Source organism: Phacochoerus africanus, chromosome 10 (assembly GCF_016906955.1).
Source record: "Phacochoerus africanus isolate WHEZ1 chromosome 10, ROS_Pafr_v1, whole genome shotgun sequence".
In the NCBI taxonomy this organism is placed as follows: domain Eukaryota; kingdom Metazoa; phylum Chordata; class Mammalia; order Artiodactyla; family Suidae; genus Phacochoerus; species Phacochoerus africanus.
In genome coordinates, this window is record NC_062553.1 from 80,551,631 (window position 1) to 80,568,276 (window position 16,646).

Sequence of the window (16,646 nt, forward strand, 5' to 3'; positions counted from 1 at the left end):
CACAGTGGGAACTCTCTGCCTCAACTCTTTTATAGTAGGAGATAGTCTGTGAGAAATGAAATGATTTAAGAAAATTGAAATTTTTTAATTTTTTGCTCATTTTAGACTCCTTAAAGATAGTAGGTATATCTTGCTCATTTCTTAAGTGTAGTTCCAGTATTTAGCAAATGTGTGGCAGATATGTCTGTTGGTGGGTAGTGGTTTGTCTTTTATCTGAAGCAGTAAGTGTTTCTGTGATGAAGGTGGTAAATACCTAATGCCATAATTATAGGTATGAATGGTTATTTTAAAAATCAAATTAATTGGCATGGCATAGCCCTACTAGCTGTTTAATTTGTATCCTGCGAATCCCTCATGCATGTTACAACTAAGTAGAAGGTGTCTGTTTCTTCAAGAATTTTAAAATAAATTCTTCAATACAATGGAAGACCCTAAAATTGCAGAGTAACTTATCACCACAGCTCCAAGCTCCACTTGACACTTCTGAGCTCTCTTTATCCTTTAACAGTTTATCCATGCATCCACCCATCTTCCCCCTTATTTATCCATCTACCCATCAACCCCACCCACCTACCATCCGGCCCCCAGCCCCCGCATTCACCTCTCAATTCTCCCACCTCCCCAGTCTTTCCTTTCCCATATTTATTGTAAGAGTCCTCAAAAAGAAATGTGAAAGAAAAGCAGTTGCTGTTAATGTTTATGTGGATTCTTTCATTAAGATGCACACATTCGTTATTGTCTAAAATGTGACACTTTTAGGGGTAAACTTACTGGTAATTATGCTGGGAAACAAGCACAAACCAGGACTTTTCTGGGTCAGTCAGAATGTGGTCCCTTGTACATACATCCTCCTAAAGATCTAAAGTGGTATCGCTGTGCAGTGGTATTTTTTTTAATTCTAGGCTATGTGATATGTGAGATGCTTATTTACATTAAAAATATAGACTAGGGGAGGTTTTTAAAGATTGTGTTTGTAATGGTGTAACTTGCACATAATTTCTTTAATAGCATTAATTCCTGTACATTTACTAGTTAGGGCTCCAGTTTGGAATCCTCCAGATACTTGCTTCCTTCCATTCTGTTGCCATGCTTCGGCATTGATTGTGGCCCCCTTCATTCAGTAGAAATTTTAAATCACTGTGTGTGGGCATCGCATTTACCAGGGTACCCCCGTGGGGTCTGTGAAAGGGGAGGAACACCCACTCTTTCTGTCTCAGCAGTTCACAGTAGAAGCAGGGACATTGGTCTGAGGGCATCTGTACAAAATCACTACTCTGCCTTAGCAAGTGGTTGCACAGGACTGTGCCAGGAAGAGTTAGTGCTGGAGAAGCACCAAAGGAGAACAAGTAAAGGGCCTGGGAAAGCTAATTAGAAGGGAGCAGAGGAGTTCCCATTGTGGCTCAGCAGGTTAAGAGCCCAACATAGGGTCCATGAGTATTTGGGTTTGACCCCTGAGCTTGCTCAGTGGCTTAAAGATCCGGCATCGCCTTGGGCTGTGGTGTAGGCCGAAGATGCATCTTGGGTCCCGAGTTGCTGTGGTTTCGGCGCAGGCCAGCAGCTGTGGCTCCAATTTGACCCCTAGCCCAGGAATTTCCATATGCTGTCGTATGGCCCTACAAAGAAAAAAAGGAAATACAGAAGAAGGGAGCAGAGACAGCACTAATAAACTCAATCAGGTCAGTCTAGCCCTCATTGCCAACTCTTTGGCGGATAATAGGTGGGAATTATTGGTGTACATAAGATTTAATTGAGGCATATATAACTTATTAGTATATGAAGCAATTTACCCTTCCTCTGAGCTCTTTATTTTACACATAGGAGCTGTGTGACCTTGGACAGATTTCTCTACCCTCTGGTCTCAGTTACCTTATTATAAGATGAGACTCATAATAATACCTAGTCATAATATTAACATGGTTAATATATACAAAGCATTTAGGCCAGTGTCTGGTATCAGAAAAACAATGAAAGAATATTAAGGTACTGGCATAACAAGACATCTTTAGAGAAAAAGGATGTTTTACTCCATAGAAGTCAATTGGATTATAGTTTGCCTCATGTAAAGGATCACAAACATAATCTTTTTTAACTCTTTTTGTGGTGCCATTTATTTATTCATTTTTATCAAGATAGTAATCAACATACAGCACGGTATAATTTTTAAGTGCATAGTGTGAGAGTGCCCATTGTGGTTCAGCGGGTTAAGAATCCAACTAGTATCCATGAGGATACAATTTCGATCCCTGGCTTTACTCAGTGGGTTAAGGATGTGGCATTGCAGTGAACTGTGGTGTAGGTCACGATGAGAGTCAGATTCCACATTGCTGTGGCTGTGGTATAGGCCAGCAATTGCAGCTCCGCTTCAGCCCCGAGCCTGGGAACCTCCGCATGCCACGGGTACGGCCCTAAAAAGAATTTTTTTTTTTTAACATGTGTACGATATCATGATTTGACTTACATACATTATGAAATGATTATCACAGTAAATTTAGTACCCATTAAGCACCTCGTGAGGTTACAAAATTAAATATTTTTTTGCTTGCAGTGAGAATTCAGGATTTACAACTCTGTAAATAACATACAGAAATGCTGCCCTTTACATGATATGGATCATGCCAGACATAATCATAATGGGCCCTTATTGTTTTTGTTTTTGTTTTTTTCTCTTCACAGCTCGAAAGTCCAAGAAGTTAGGAAAGTTGAAAGGGATCCACGAGGAACAGTCCCAGCAGCAACAGCCCCCCCCCGCCCCCCCCACCCCCCCAGAGCCCAGAGGAAGGGACGACATACATCGCTCCCGCAAAAGAGCCCTCGGTCAACTCGGCGCTGGTCCCTCAGCTCTCCACAATTTCACGCGCTCTCACGCCTTCCCCGTCTATGGTCCTCGAAACCATCGAACCCGAAATTGTGTACGCAGGCTATGACAGCTCAAAACCAGATACAGCCGAAAATCTGCTCTCCACCCTAAACCGCTTAGCAGGCAAACAGATGATCCAGGTCGTGAAGTGGGCAAAGGTACTTCCAGGTAGGACGGCCTCTACCTTCAGGCTCTGCGTCCTGAGCTAGGCGAGTCAGGGCAGCGACTGCACCAGGTGCCACAGTGCAAGTAGCTTGGCTCTCTGTTCAGTCCTGACACCCAGTTTTCCACCCAAGGCCAAGGTAATCAAGTGTGTAGAAAAAACTCTGGGGAATGTGCTCATGTCTCTTGAGAAGTTAAGAGTTAGGAGTTCGAGTGTGCATATAGCATAGACAGTCCTTATGTTGAGGCCTGAAATGGAAAGTTTCATCCCAGTAAGATTAATAAGGTAAAGCACATTCTGTTTGTGGAAGCACAGACTGAGCCCATTCTGAGCAGCTCATAAGCAGGGCAAACTGAAGCCTGGTCTTTCTAGAAATAGCATCTTAGGTCCAATACCTTCTAAATTGTCCTTGAAATTCCTGTTCTGGCCATTTTTGTGCTGCTGGATTTTATTAATAAGGCCCCTATTAATCTGTGGTAATATTATCACTTAGAATTACAGTTGCAGGGTCTCAGTTGCTTAATCCAGAGCAATTTCTTAGATGACCTGTGGTCAATGAGCAGCCATAAGGAAAAAGATTAGGGAAAGCTTTGGGAGAATATCTTGCCCAGGTGAAACTATATAAACGAAAGAATGGCCTGGTGCATGCTGGGGATTCAGAGGGTGAGAAAAGAAACAAAACAAGAGCTTGAGGCCCAGAAAGGAAGACCATGGGCGAAAGGAAGACAAGTGTCTGGAATGCTTATTCTGCCTCCAAAGTTGGTTGAAGCCTTGTGTTACACCAGACAAGGGGAAACAAGGAGAAATACTTTTTGCAACCACTGCAAACTCATGAGAACTAAAGTCTTCCACCTGTATTGCAGATATGCAGGAGCTGTCAGTCACTCAGTTATCCTTTATTTGAAAACTATTGATTGTGAGTAGGCTGAAGCAAGTCGTACAGCTCAACAACACTTCATTCAGTCTAACAGAGGGTCATAGGCCACCATCCCCAGGGAAACTCCCAGGAGCATCTCAGTTTTCTTTCCCCTGGAGAATTTAGGGTGAATTGAACATGAAACATTGCACAGAGCCAGGCCCACGATAGGTGCTTTATAAATCACTGTGGAATTGATTTGCGTCACTTAGAGAAACAGGGTTGTCTGGGGTTGGCTTAAGAAGCTTCTTCCTGGAATGTACTTAAATGCTAAGTGTATTTCTGTGATTAATTGTTCTGTTCTTCAGGATTTAAAAACTTGCCTCTCGAGGACCAAATTACCCTAATCCAGTATTCTTGGATGTGTCTGTCATCATTTGCCTTGAGCTGGAGATCGTACAAACATACGAACAGCCAGTTTCTCTATTTTGCACCAGACCTAGTCTTTAATGAGTAAGTACCTATTAATTAGCCTTCATAAAATAAGCTGAAGAGTTATTCGTTATGCTTTTTTTTAAAAATGATTCCTAAACAGCTGTCTGTTTGTGAAAGACTCCACTGATACACATTTTAGGAGTTGAAAATCTGGAGTTCCTATTGTGGCTCAGTGGAAACGAATCTGACTAGTATCCATGAGAATGTGGGTTCAATCCCTGGCCTCCTTGGTGGGTTAAGGATCCAGCATTGCCATGAGCTGTGGTGTAGGTCTCAGATGTAGCTAGGATCCTGTGTTGCTATGGCTGTAGCATAGGCCAGCAGCTATAGCTCCAGTTCAACCCCTCGCCTGGAAACTTCCATATGCTGCACGTATGGCCCTAAAAAGGAAAAAAAAAAAAAAAAGAAAAGGAAAAAAGAAAAATCTATCAGTTGAGAACTTAAAAATTACTTTTTACAAAATTACAGTGCACATGTCTGAGGATGTATAAATCAGTGTAGGTAGACCTCATATAATATTATGTGAGAATTGTCCCAAAGAAAAATGATTCACTTGGCTCCCAAAACTTGGTTGGTACAAAGCCACAATTAATCCAAAACAGTCTCTTTTGGTATCTACTCTGGTTGGGAAGACTGTCGTATTTCTAGGAAATGTGAATGTATAAAGTGCCAGGTTTTGAGCACATTCATGTAATGATTCTTTTGTTAACAGTATACAGCTGCTCAGTGTGTTTTCATGACAATCATAATTACCCCTCTTTGCAGTCATAAAAGAAGCCAAACTCTTCTTCAGTAGTGAGACATTTTTCATAGTAGGATGCTTCTAAAGAAGATGGAAAGAATTGTAATAGCTTTTTCTCTGGCCGTGAGTTCCTCTCTGTGTTAACTTTCCCTTTTCATATTGTTTGCATTCGACATGAGCACCTTTCTTTGTGATTGTTGGGTCAAGAAATACTTTAAAAAGAACATTTGAATTATGACAGAAATGACAACCGTATCCTAACAGATGGCTGTCCCTTGAGATATCAAAATAGGGGTTTTCATCAGGGAAGGAAGCAGATGAGAAATAGATGGGCAGTGGAAGATGGAAAAGGTGAAAAGTGTCCATTTGGTGCCAAGATGCCTAAATTGTCCTGGTAGCAGTTTCCTGGGAGTTACCTTCCCCCCGTGGCATGGTGGACCTTGGAGGCAGTTTCATTCCAAGGCAAATTAGGAACATCAGCTGTTGGCTCTTGGGCTGACCCTTCTTTTGGCAGATAATCAGAAGGAATAACCTACTGCTGAATAAATTTGCACCAAAAGCATGAAGTGAGGCCAAACAACTGACAGGCACATTTTAATTTACCTGTTTTCCACAGTCATCATCTGATATTATTAAATAATAAGCCTGTTTTTAAATATAGTCTGTAAACCCAAAGGAAAACACATTAAGGAGGGTCTTTATTTTAAGAGGAAGTGTGGGTAAATAAGAATCCACCATCCAGGAGTTCCCGTCGTGGCTCAGTGGTTAACGAATCTGACTAGGAACAATGAGGTTGCAGGTTCGATCCCTGGCCTCGCTCAGTGGGTTAAGGATCTGACATGGCTGTGGCGTAGGCTGGCAGCTACAGCTCCAATTAGACCCCTAGCCTGGGAACCTCCATATGCTGCAGGTGGTGGCCCTAAGAAGACAAAAAAAAAAAAAAAAAAAAAGAATCTACCATCCAGCATGGGCTCCTTTAGATTTTGTTTTAACAGAAGATTCAAGTGATCCATTTAATCCTTTTTTTTTTTTTTTAAGAATCTCTTTTATGGCTGAAATAATTAGTAATCCTGGACCAAAAATACTGTGAATTTAAGGAGTTTGAAAGGGAGAGTGATTTGAGTGGGATTTTAACTTATTAACTTTATATTGATATATCATTACCAAACAGTAGTTGTAATGACAGCCTTACTACTAAGCTCTCATATAGTTTTAAAAAATTTTTATTAGGGTGTAGTTTAATCTTATTCAGTGACTCTGTTGACTCTTTGTCATCAAATAGGTACAATATAAAATTTTCCATTTTCACCATTTCTCGTGCACCATTCTGTAGCCTTAATTGCACTGACACTACTGTGCCACCATCAGCACTATCCATCTGCAGTACTTGGTTCATCATCCCAAACAGAACCTCTGGATCCAGTTTAGCAGTAACTCCACATCCTCCTTGTCCCCAAACCTCTGATAACCTCTGATCTATGAATTTGCCTATTCTATTTCATATAAATGAAACCATATAATATGTGTCCTTTTTTTTCTATCTTATTTCACTTAGCATAATGTTTTCAGGGTTCACCCTTATTATAGCATGTATCAGAATCTCATTTCATGGCTGAATACTATTCCATTGTACATGTATAGACTTGACCTCATTGTTCCCAGATTCCATACTTGTGAATTGGCCTGCACCTGCATTTATCTGTAATCCCAAAGTCAGTACTTGCAGCGCAAAGAGGCAGTATACTTAAGTCAACCAGCCTGTATGTTTCATCTGGGATTCTGCCTTCTCCTGTCAGCTCAGCTCTCATGCTCTTAATAAGTATACTTTCTGTGGTCTAGTGAGTGCCACCTTTCTTGCGTTGCTGTGCTTTCTGCTGGTGATTTCACTCTTTAAAATTACCCGCAAGCAGTGCTGACAGGCACTCTATTCCTAAGTGCAAGAAGGCTATGATGTGCCTTAGGGAAAAAAATACAGGTGTTAGGTAAGCGTCTTTCAGACACAAGTGACAGTGCTGCTGGTTGTGAGTTCAGTGTTAATGGATCAACAATGTATGTTAATAAGGGTCTTTAAACAAAACACACATAAAACAAGATTGTGTCTACATCAGCCAGTGACAATGTTGTGATCAGGAACCCTGATGACCCTCAACCTGTATGTCCCCTCAGAGGAGCAGCTGTTGAGCTAATTCAGTGTCTGCAACAACTTTATATACTTTGACTACCGTGGTTACTTTTACCAAATAAAGAGAATTGACCACATTTTGTTTATACATTTGCAGACTTGGGGTGTTTCTGCCTCTGGTTATTGTGAATGATACTGCTCTATATGTATATATTACATTTGTATATAATTATCTGTTTGCATCTAAGTACATGTTTGAGTCCCTGCTTTTATTGCTTTTGGGTCTGTACCTAGGAATGGAATTACTGGGGCATATGGTAAGTCTGCATGTAACTTTGGAGGAGCCATTGAACTGCTTTCCACAGCAGTTGCACAGTTTTACATTCCCACAAGCAATGTGCAAGTTAAAAGAGTAACAAGATAATAAGGGTTCCAATTTCACCACATCCTTGCTAAAACTTATTTTCTGGGTTTTTTTTTTTTTTTCATTTTTTAAATAGCTATGCTAGTCCGGATAAAGTATTTGCGGGATTTTTGTGTCAAGTAACAAAATATCTTTGTCGTATGACACTGTAAATTTAATGTCTACAGATGTTATTTGCTACATTTATATCTTGTAGCACAATTGTCATTGTAGTAGTTAGCCCTTCTGTCACATTACATAATTGCCATTTCTTTTTGATGTGGTGAGAATAATTAAGATTTAGTCTCTTGACCAATTTGTTGATTACAATACAGTATTGTTATCTGTGTTTACTATACTGTGCATTTGATCGCCACAACTTATTTGTCTACTAGTTGCAACTCTGTCCCTTTAAGCAACCTGCCCCCACGTCCCCCACCCACCAGCCCCTGGCAGCCACAATTCTGCTCTCTGTTTAGATGTTTTAGATTCCATGTATAAATGGTATCATGCAATATTTGTCTTTCCCTGCCTGACTTATCTCTTGATAGATGCAAAGTGCTATCATTGTGTTTTTGATTTACACTTCCTTAATGACTGATGATGTTGGGCCTCTTTTCATAACTTGTTGGCCATTTATATAGCTTCTTTTTTTTTTTTTTTTTTTTGGTCATTTTGCCTTTTTCTAGGGCTGCATATGGAGGTTCCCAGGCTAGGGGTTGAATTGGAGCTGTAGCTGCCAAGCCTACGCCAGAGCCACAGCAACGCGGGATCCGAGCCGCGTCTACAACCTACACCACAGCTCATGGCAACGCTGGATCCTTAACCCACTGAGTGAGGCCAGGGATCAAACCTGCAACCTCATGGTTCTTAGTTGGATTCGTTAATCACTGAGGCACGAAAGGAACTCCTTGTATAGCTTCTTTGAAGAAATGTCCATTCCAGTCCTTTCCCATGTTTATTTAGGTTGTTTGTCTTTTTGTCCTCAGGTTGTAGGAGTTCTTATTATATTTTAGAATATTAAACCCTTATCAGATTTCTCCCATTCTGTGGGTTGTCTTTTCACTCTCTTGATAGTATCCTGTGATGTGCTTTTTATTTTTTATTTTATTTTATTTTATAATTTTTTTTTTTTTTCCCACTGTACAGCAAGGGGGTCAGGTTATCCTTACATGTATACATTACAATTACATTTTTCCCCCAGCATTTCTCCTGTTGCAACATGAGTATCTAGACAAAGTTCTCAATGCTATTCAGCAGGATCTCCTTGTAAATCTATTCTAAGTTGTGTCTGATAAGCCCAAGCTCCCGATCCCTCCCACTCCCTCCCCTTCCCATCAGGCAGCCACAAGTCTCTTCTCCAAGTCCATGATTTTCTTTTCTGAGGAGATGTTCATTTGTGCTGGATATTAGATTCCAGTTATGAGTGATATCATATGGTATTTGTCTTTGTCTTTCTGGCTCATTTCACTCAGGATGAGATTCTCTAGCTACATCCATGTTGCTGCAAATGGCATGATGTCATTCTTTTTTGTGGCTGAGTAGTACTCCATTGTGTATATATACCACTTCTTCCGAATCCAATCCTCTGTCGATGGACATTTGGGTTGTTTCCATGTCCTGGCTATTGTGAATAGTGCTGCAATGAACATGCGGGTGCATGTGTCTCTTTTAAGTAGAGTTTTGTCCGGATAGATGCCCAAGAGTGGGATTGCGGGGTCCTATGGAAGTTCTATGTATAGATTTCTAAGGTATCTCCAAACTGTTCTCCATAGTGGCTGTACCAGTTGACATTCCCACCAACAGTGCAGGAGGGTTCCCTTTTCTCCACAGCCCCTCCAGCACTTGTTATTTGTGGACTTATTAATGATGGCCATTCTGACTGGTGTGAGGTGATATCTCATGGTAGTTTTGATTTGCATTTCTCTTATAACCAGCGATGTTGAGCATTTTTTCATGTGTTTGTTGGCCATCTGTATATCTTCTTTGGAGAACTGTCTATTCAGGTCTTTTGCCCATTTTTCCATTGATTGATTGGCTTTTTTGCTGTTGGGTTGTATAAGTTGTTTATATATTCTAGAGATGAAGCTCTTGTCGGTTGCATCATTTGAAACTGTTTTCTCCCATTCTGTACGTTGTCTTTTTGTTTTCTTTTTGGTTTCCTTTGCGGTGCAAAAGCTTTTCAGTTTGATGAGGTCCCATGGGTTTATTTTTGCTCTGATTTCGATTGCTTTGGGAGACTGACCTGAGAAAATATTCATGATGTGGATGTCAGAGAGTGTTTTGCCTATGTTTTCTTCTAGGAGTTTGAGCGTGTCCTGTCGTAGATTTAAGTCTTTGAGCCATTTGGAGTGTATTTTTGTGCATGGTGTGAGGGTGTGTTCTAGTTTCATTGCTTTGCATGCAGCTGTCCAGGTTTCCCAGCAATGCTTGCTGAATAGACTTTCTTTTTCCCATTTGATGTTCTTGCCTCCCTTGTCAAAGATGAATTGACCATAGGTGTCAGGGTTTATTTCCGGATTCTCTATTCTGTTCCATTGGTGTGTCTGTCTGTTTTGATACCAGTCCCACACTGTTTTGATGACTGTGGCTTTGTAGTATTTCTTGAAGTCTGGGAGAGTGATGCCTCCTGCTTGGTTTTTGTTTCTCAGGATTGCTTTGGCGATTCTGGGTCTTTTGTGGTTCCATATAAATGTTTGGATTGTTTATTCTAGTTCTGTGAAAAATGTCATGGGTAATTTGATAGGGATTGCATTGAATCTGTAGATTGCTTTGGGTAGTATGGCCATTTTTACAATATTGATTTTTCCAATCCAGGAACATGGAATATCTGGAACAAGACAGGGATGCCCACTCTCACCACTGCCCTTCAACATAGTTTTGGAAGTCCTAGCCACAGCAATTAGGCAAACAAAAGAAATAAAAGGCATCCATATAGGAAGAGAAGAGATCAAACTGTCACTGTATGCAGATGACATGATACTATACATAGAAAACCCTAAGGACTCAACCCCAAAACTACTTGAACTGATTAATACATTCAGCAAAGTAGCAGGATATAAGATGAACATTCAGAAGTCAGTTGCATTTCTGTATACCAGCAATGAAATATTAGAAAAGGAATACAAAAATACAATACCTTTTAAAATTGCACCTCACAAAATCAAATACCTCGGAATACACCTGACCAAGGAGGTAAAGGACCTATATGCCGAGAACTATAAAACTTTAATCAAAGAAATCAAAGAAGATGTAAAGAAATGGAAAGATATTCCATGTTCCTGGATTGTGATGTGATTTTTAATTAAGGTTTTCCATTTTAATGAAGTCCAGTTATCTGTTTTTGTTGTTGGCACTGATACTTTTGGTGTCACCTATTAATTTTTAATTGTGTGTAAACATCCAAGTGTACAGGTTTCAAAGTGCAAAATCGTAAGAATCCTCTGTAACAAGTGGAACTTAGGAGAAAGCACCTGGTTTTTTTTATTTTTTATTTTTTGCTCTTTAAGGCTGCACCCCATGGCCTATGGAGGCTCCCAGGCCAGGGGTCCAATCGGAGCTACAGCTGCCGGCCTACGCCACATCCACACCAACTCAGATCCAAGTCGTGTCTTTGACCTACACCACAGCTCACGGCAATGCCAGATCCTTAACCCACTGAGCGAGGCCAGGGATCAAACACACAACCTCATGGTTCCTAGTCAGATTCATTTCTGCTGTGCCATTATGGGAACTCCAGTACCTTATGTTTGAAGCCTGGGAAAATTAATGTCATTGAAGGGTTTTAGAAATAAACAGGAAGTAAGAACCCCCCCAAAAAAAGAAAAATTAAAAAGGTCACATAAGATCCATGTATTTGTCTGTCTAGTAAATACTGAAAATGGAAATGGAAACCCAAAAACCCTACTTATGTTATAAGTAGTTAAATAATATGATATAATGTAATTATTAGAATGAGCGTCTGTCCTCTATTCTTAACCCCAGTCTAGACTTAAGTTTTTCTCATCTAGAAAGAGTGGTACAGAGCTGCATTTTTCAGAGGGAGAGGGGAGACCTATTCCCATTAAACATTTAGAAATGACATAAAGCCTTTTGATAAAATCTCACCAATGAATAGAGCTTGTGTGTGGTCCCTCCATCCCAGGGTACTGTTACAGAACCTGTGTTTTGTAGGGAAACAAATTAGTTGCAGAGGATGGGCTGCAACTAAAGTTTAATCTCTTTTGCATCCTTCATCCTGTATTTATTGAGGAGATGTTTACTAACTGCTGTCAATTCTTTGAGCAGTGATTTTAGCATAGTGAAAAATATATATCCCATCTCATGGACCTTATAGTTGAACAGAAGAGACAGAAATTATCAAAAAAATCCTAAAATGATTATCATGATAAGTATTGAAAGAAGAGGAGTTCCCTTTGTGGCTCAGAGGTAATGAACACAAGTAGCATCCATGAGGGTGTGGGTTCCATCCCTGGCCTCGCTCAGTGGGCTAAGGATCCAGCATTGCCATGAGCTGTGGTGTAGGTGGCAGCTGAGGCTCAGATCTCATGTTGCTGTAGCTGTGGTGTAGGCTGGCAGCCACAGCTCCCATTCAACCCCTAGCTAGGAATTTCCATATGCAGCAGGTGCAGCCCTAAAAAGGAAAAAAGAAAAGCAAAAAGAAAGAAGAGTGCTTTGCTAGCAATTAATTGGAGGTATTGGACTAGACAGGGAAGGTTTCCCTGGAATGGGTTCAGCTAGTGACATCCAGGGGGAGGAAATAGAGGAGGAGGAGAGCTGACCTAGGCTGAGGAACATAAAAGGGTGAAGTTGCTGGTAAAGAAGTGGGATGTGCGAGCACATTGTTTTCACCATCAGAGGAGTTGCTTTATTTAAAATGGTGACAAAAACTTGGACCGTTGATCATTTTTGTTTGCTTTCAGACGTGAAGCAGATCTGAAAATCCCCAAAGGTCTTATCCTTCAGCTGTGTACTGGCTTTATTGGAGTTGGAGGGAAGACGGGAAGTAGGGATAATTAAGGAAAACACTCTCTAATTTTCATTAAACACTGGGGTGAAGCCATGAGTTAATACTTTAAATTAGAATAGAACTTTTCCTATTATAAATGCAAAACTTTTCAAATATGTATTAAATGATTCATTATTCAATTTTACCTTGAAACAGCTTATCACATATGGCTCCAGATCACTGCCAGTATACGAATTTCTTATCAAGTTCAGTACACATATTAAAACTCCCATTTAGGCCTGTAATGAAATTTCTTCAATTTTTAGGAATTTCTGAAACGAAGGTTGAGTATTACACCCTTTTAAGCCTCTGCCAATATTTTAGAATCAAAAGTATATATTATTTTTTTAATTTTTTATGAAGGTATAGTTAATTTACAGTGTACCAATTTCTACTGTACGGCAAAGTGATTCATATATATACATTCTTTTTTATGTTCTTTCCCATCATGGTCTGTCCCTGGAGATTGGATATCGCTGCCTGTGCTGTGCAGTAGGACTTCATTTTCTATCCTTTCTAAATGTAATAGCTTGTATCTACTAACCCCAAACTCCCCGTCCACCCCTCCCCCTTGACCAAAGCATATTTAAAAGCATGTTTATATTGTTTCAAGTCAGAGCCCAATTTTAAAAAGCTATTACATTTAGGATGGATAAGCAATGAGGTCCTGCTGTACCGCACAGAGAACGATATCCAGTCTCTCGGACTAGACCATGATGGAAGAGAATATGAGAAAAAGAATGTGTGTATGAGACTGGGTCACTGTGCTGTACAGAAGAAATTGACTCAACACTGTAAATCAACTATACTCTAGTAAAAACTAAGTTTAATTTTTTTAAAAGAAAAAAAAAATTCAGTTTTAAAAATGTATTTGAGGAATTCCCATCATGGCACAGTGGTTAATGAATCCGACTAGGAACCATGAGGTTGCGGGTTCGGTCCTGCCCTTCCTCAGTGGGTTAACGATCCGGCGATGCCATGAGCTGTGGTGTAGGTTGCACACGCGGCTCGGATCCTGCGTTGCTGTGGCTCTGGCGTAGGCCGGTGGCTACAGCTCCGATTCGACCCCTAGCTTGGGAACCTCCATATGCCACGGGAGCGGCCCAAGAAATAGCAACAACAACAACAATAACAACAACAACAACAACAACAAAAAGACAAAAAAAAATGTATTTGAGGTGATCTTTCGCTGTCCTTGTAGTTCTGAACCTCTTACTATTTGGGTTCAGAGACTGTTGGTAAGAGAGAGGGAGAGTTTAGGTCTTCCTGACACTGAGTGCCTCTAGTGCCAGCTCAGGGTGACCTCAGGGGAACATGTTTGCTCGCTCAGGAGGGAGGGAAGGGCAGCTCAGCCCACACTGGCCTTGTGTTCAGTGCTGGTTGTACTGGCAGCACCAGTAGAAAAGTTCAGGACTCCATTATCAGTCGTTTCAGGCCATGTTTTCCGGGAGCGCAGCCTGTCCGTGTTGTGTCCCCTCTGGCTGTCACCACGCTGCCATCATCCAGCTGTCCTTAGGAGGAGCTCACCCCAGGCCGCTTTGCCCGTGGGACAGTTCACTTAAGGTCCCCCTGAACCTAAGGTCCTAAAGCTCCAGCTGTTGCGCGTTCCAGGCCACATCCCTGCTGTCCGGGCTGGGATCAGTGCAGTCCTCAAGGAGCCCACGGGGGTGGAGGGAGCATTCGACAGGCCCCGCCCTCGCCTCCCCAGGGGTCTGCTTGATATTCCTGAGCCACAGGAAATGACTTCTGTGCCGGGACCCTGGCTCCACCAGGGTAAGGACCCGTGACAGACAAGGGGCAGGGATGCTGATGAGGGGGCCAAGGGCGCGGGGGAACCTGGTTCAGCATCCTCTTCACTCCCGCAGTTTGCTGCCGGCCCCTCTGTCCCCTGCCTCGCTTTCCCTCTTTGGTTCCCTTACTTCTGCTTTCAGATGGGATTTCTTACCTCCCTCTGCTCACTGGGACCCTGAACTGTGTGCTTTCTGTAGTTTATAACCCCAGGCCACCCCTGTCTCCCTCTCCCCTCCCTGCTTCCTCGTGGCCTGCCCTCCTCACTCCCTCCTGAGCGAGCAAACATGTTCCCCTGAGGTCACCCTGAGCAGGCGCTAGAGGCACTCAGACAGTGTCAGGAAGACCTAAACTCCCTCCTCTTCCTCTTTGCTTCCTTCCTCCCCCCAACCCCCACCCCTGTCTCTGTCTCTCTTTCTGTCTCTCTCCATCTCTCTCTGTCTCACACACACCTCCAAACAGCACCTAAATAGAAAATGGGCATTCTTGGTCTGCAAAGGGCAGAAACACTGAAAAGTGGAACTTTCTTTTGCACAAAAGTAGTTGTAAAGGATATCTTGCCACCCGAAGGAGGCCAGGCGGGGAGGACTTGGGGGAGGGGGGCGTGTGCAGTGGGGCCTGAGGAGGTTTTATAAGCTACAAACAAGAAAGAATCATTCAGTAGTGTAGCGGGGGCAGAGCAAAGTTAAGTGCTCAAATGAGAAATGTTTTCTTTTTCTCCTTTTTTTTTTTTTTTTTTTTTTGCTTTTTAGGGCCACACCCGCAGCATATGGAGGTTCCCAGGCTAGGGATCGAATTGGATCTACAGCTGCCGGCCACAGCCACAGCAATGCCAGATCCAAGCTGAGTCTGTGACCTACGCCACAGCTCAGGGCAACGCCAGATCCTTAGCCCACCGAGTGAGGCCAGGGATCGGACCTGAATTGTTATGGATACTGGTCCAGTTCATTACCACTGAGCCACAATGGGAACTACTTCTCTCCCTTTTTAAAAAATATTTCTTCCCCTTTATCAACCTAGCATGTTGATGCCAGGCAGAGTTGGAATCCAAAGTTACTTCCAGATATTTCAGCAGAGTAAATGAGAGAAGGGAAGTTCTTGCAGGTGGGCGTTCAAACCCTGCCTCTCATTCTGGACCACTCTGGGGAGGAGGAGACAAGTGCTGTCCCCTCAGTGCATCAATTGGACACATATCTCTCGGGCAACTTGAATACACCAAGCACTGTTCCAGGTGCTGGGAGTTCAACAGTAAACAAAACCTGGGGCTGAGGCTCTAGTGGCAGGTGGGTGGAAAGGTGGGAAAAGTGAAAGCCGAGTCATGAAGAAATCCCACCTGCCACATCCCCAGGGGATGTGACTCAGGTAACATACATCATCCTCTTTTGCAGGACCTTTTTTGGTAGGACCACACACACAAAAAAAGTGGTATTGAAAATAGTAAGGTGCAGTCTGAGAGCTCTCTCTCGGAGGATTTGCCAGAGCCCTTGGTTAGCCCCATGGATGACCTTTTGGTGCTTTAAAGAGTCCAAGGTCATTCTCTTTTTTTTTTTTCATTTTTTAAAGTTTTATTGAGGTATAGTTCTTTTCTTTTTCTTTATTTTTTCCCATTTAAAAAAATTTTATTGAAGTAGAGTTGTTTACACGTTGTGATCGTTTCTGCTGTACAACAAAGTGATTCAGTTACACATATGCACACATCCATTCTTTTTCAGATTCTTTTCCATGTAGATCATCACAGAATATTGATTGGGTAGAGTTCCCTGTGCTGTACAGCAGGTCTCCATTGGCCAGTCATTCAGTGTACCCCAGTGTGCATGTGCCGATCTCAAATCGCCAGTTCACCCCTCCCCCCCCCACCCCATCTGTGTCCTTTGGTAACCGTAAGTTTGTGTACAAAGTCTATGAGTCTGTGTCTGTTCTGCAATAAGTTCATTCACCAGTAAAGGCAAACATTAGTAAAGGTAGGAAATCATCCACATACAAATATGCCACCAAAACCAGCAATTGTGAGAAGAGGAAGGTACAAATGCAGGATCCTGGAAATGCATTTGCAATTAAGAGATCAGCAACTTAAGGCAATCTTGTGTGTGTACATATAGACTCCTATATCAAAACCTCATGGTTACCACAAACCAAAAATCTACAATAGACGCAATTCGAACACAACACTAAACATAGTCATCAAACCACAAGAGAAGAGAACAAAAGGTGA

General features: G+C 41.9%; 1 protein-coding gene across 1 annotated transcript in view; it reads left to right on the forward strand.

Annotated features, from left to right (window-relative positions):
- Window positions 1–16,646, forward strand: part of NR3C2 (nuclear receptor subfamily 3 group C member 2) — a 367,598-nt gene that overhangs the window by 290,427 nt on the left and 60,525 nt on the right. Inside the window, 3 exon segments of the mRNA XM_047799634.1 lie at window positions 2,674–2,738; window positions 2,740–3,025; window positions 4,245–4,389. Coding sequence (XP_047655590.1) covers window positions 2,674–2,738; window positions 2,740–3,025; window positions 4,245–4,389 — 496 coding nt within the window.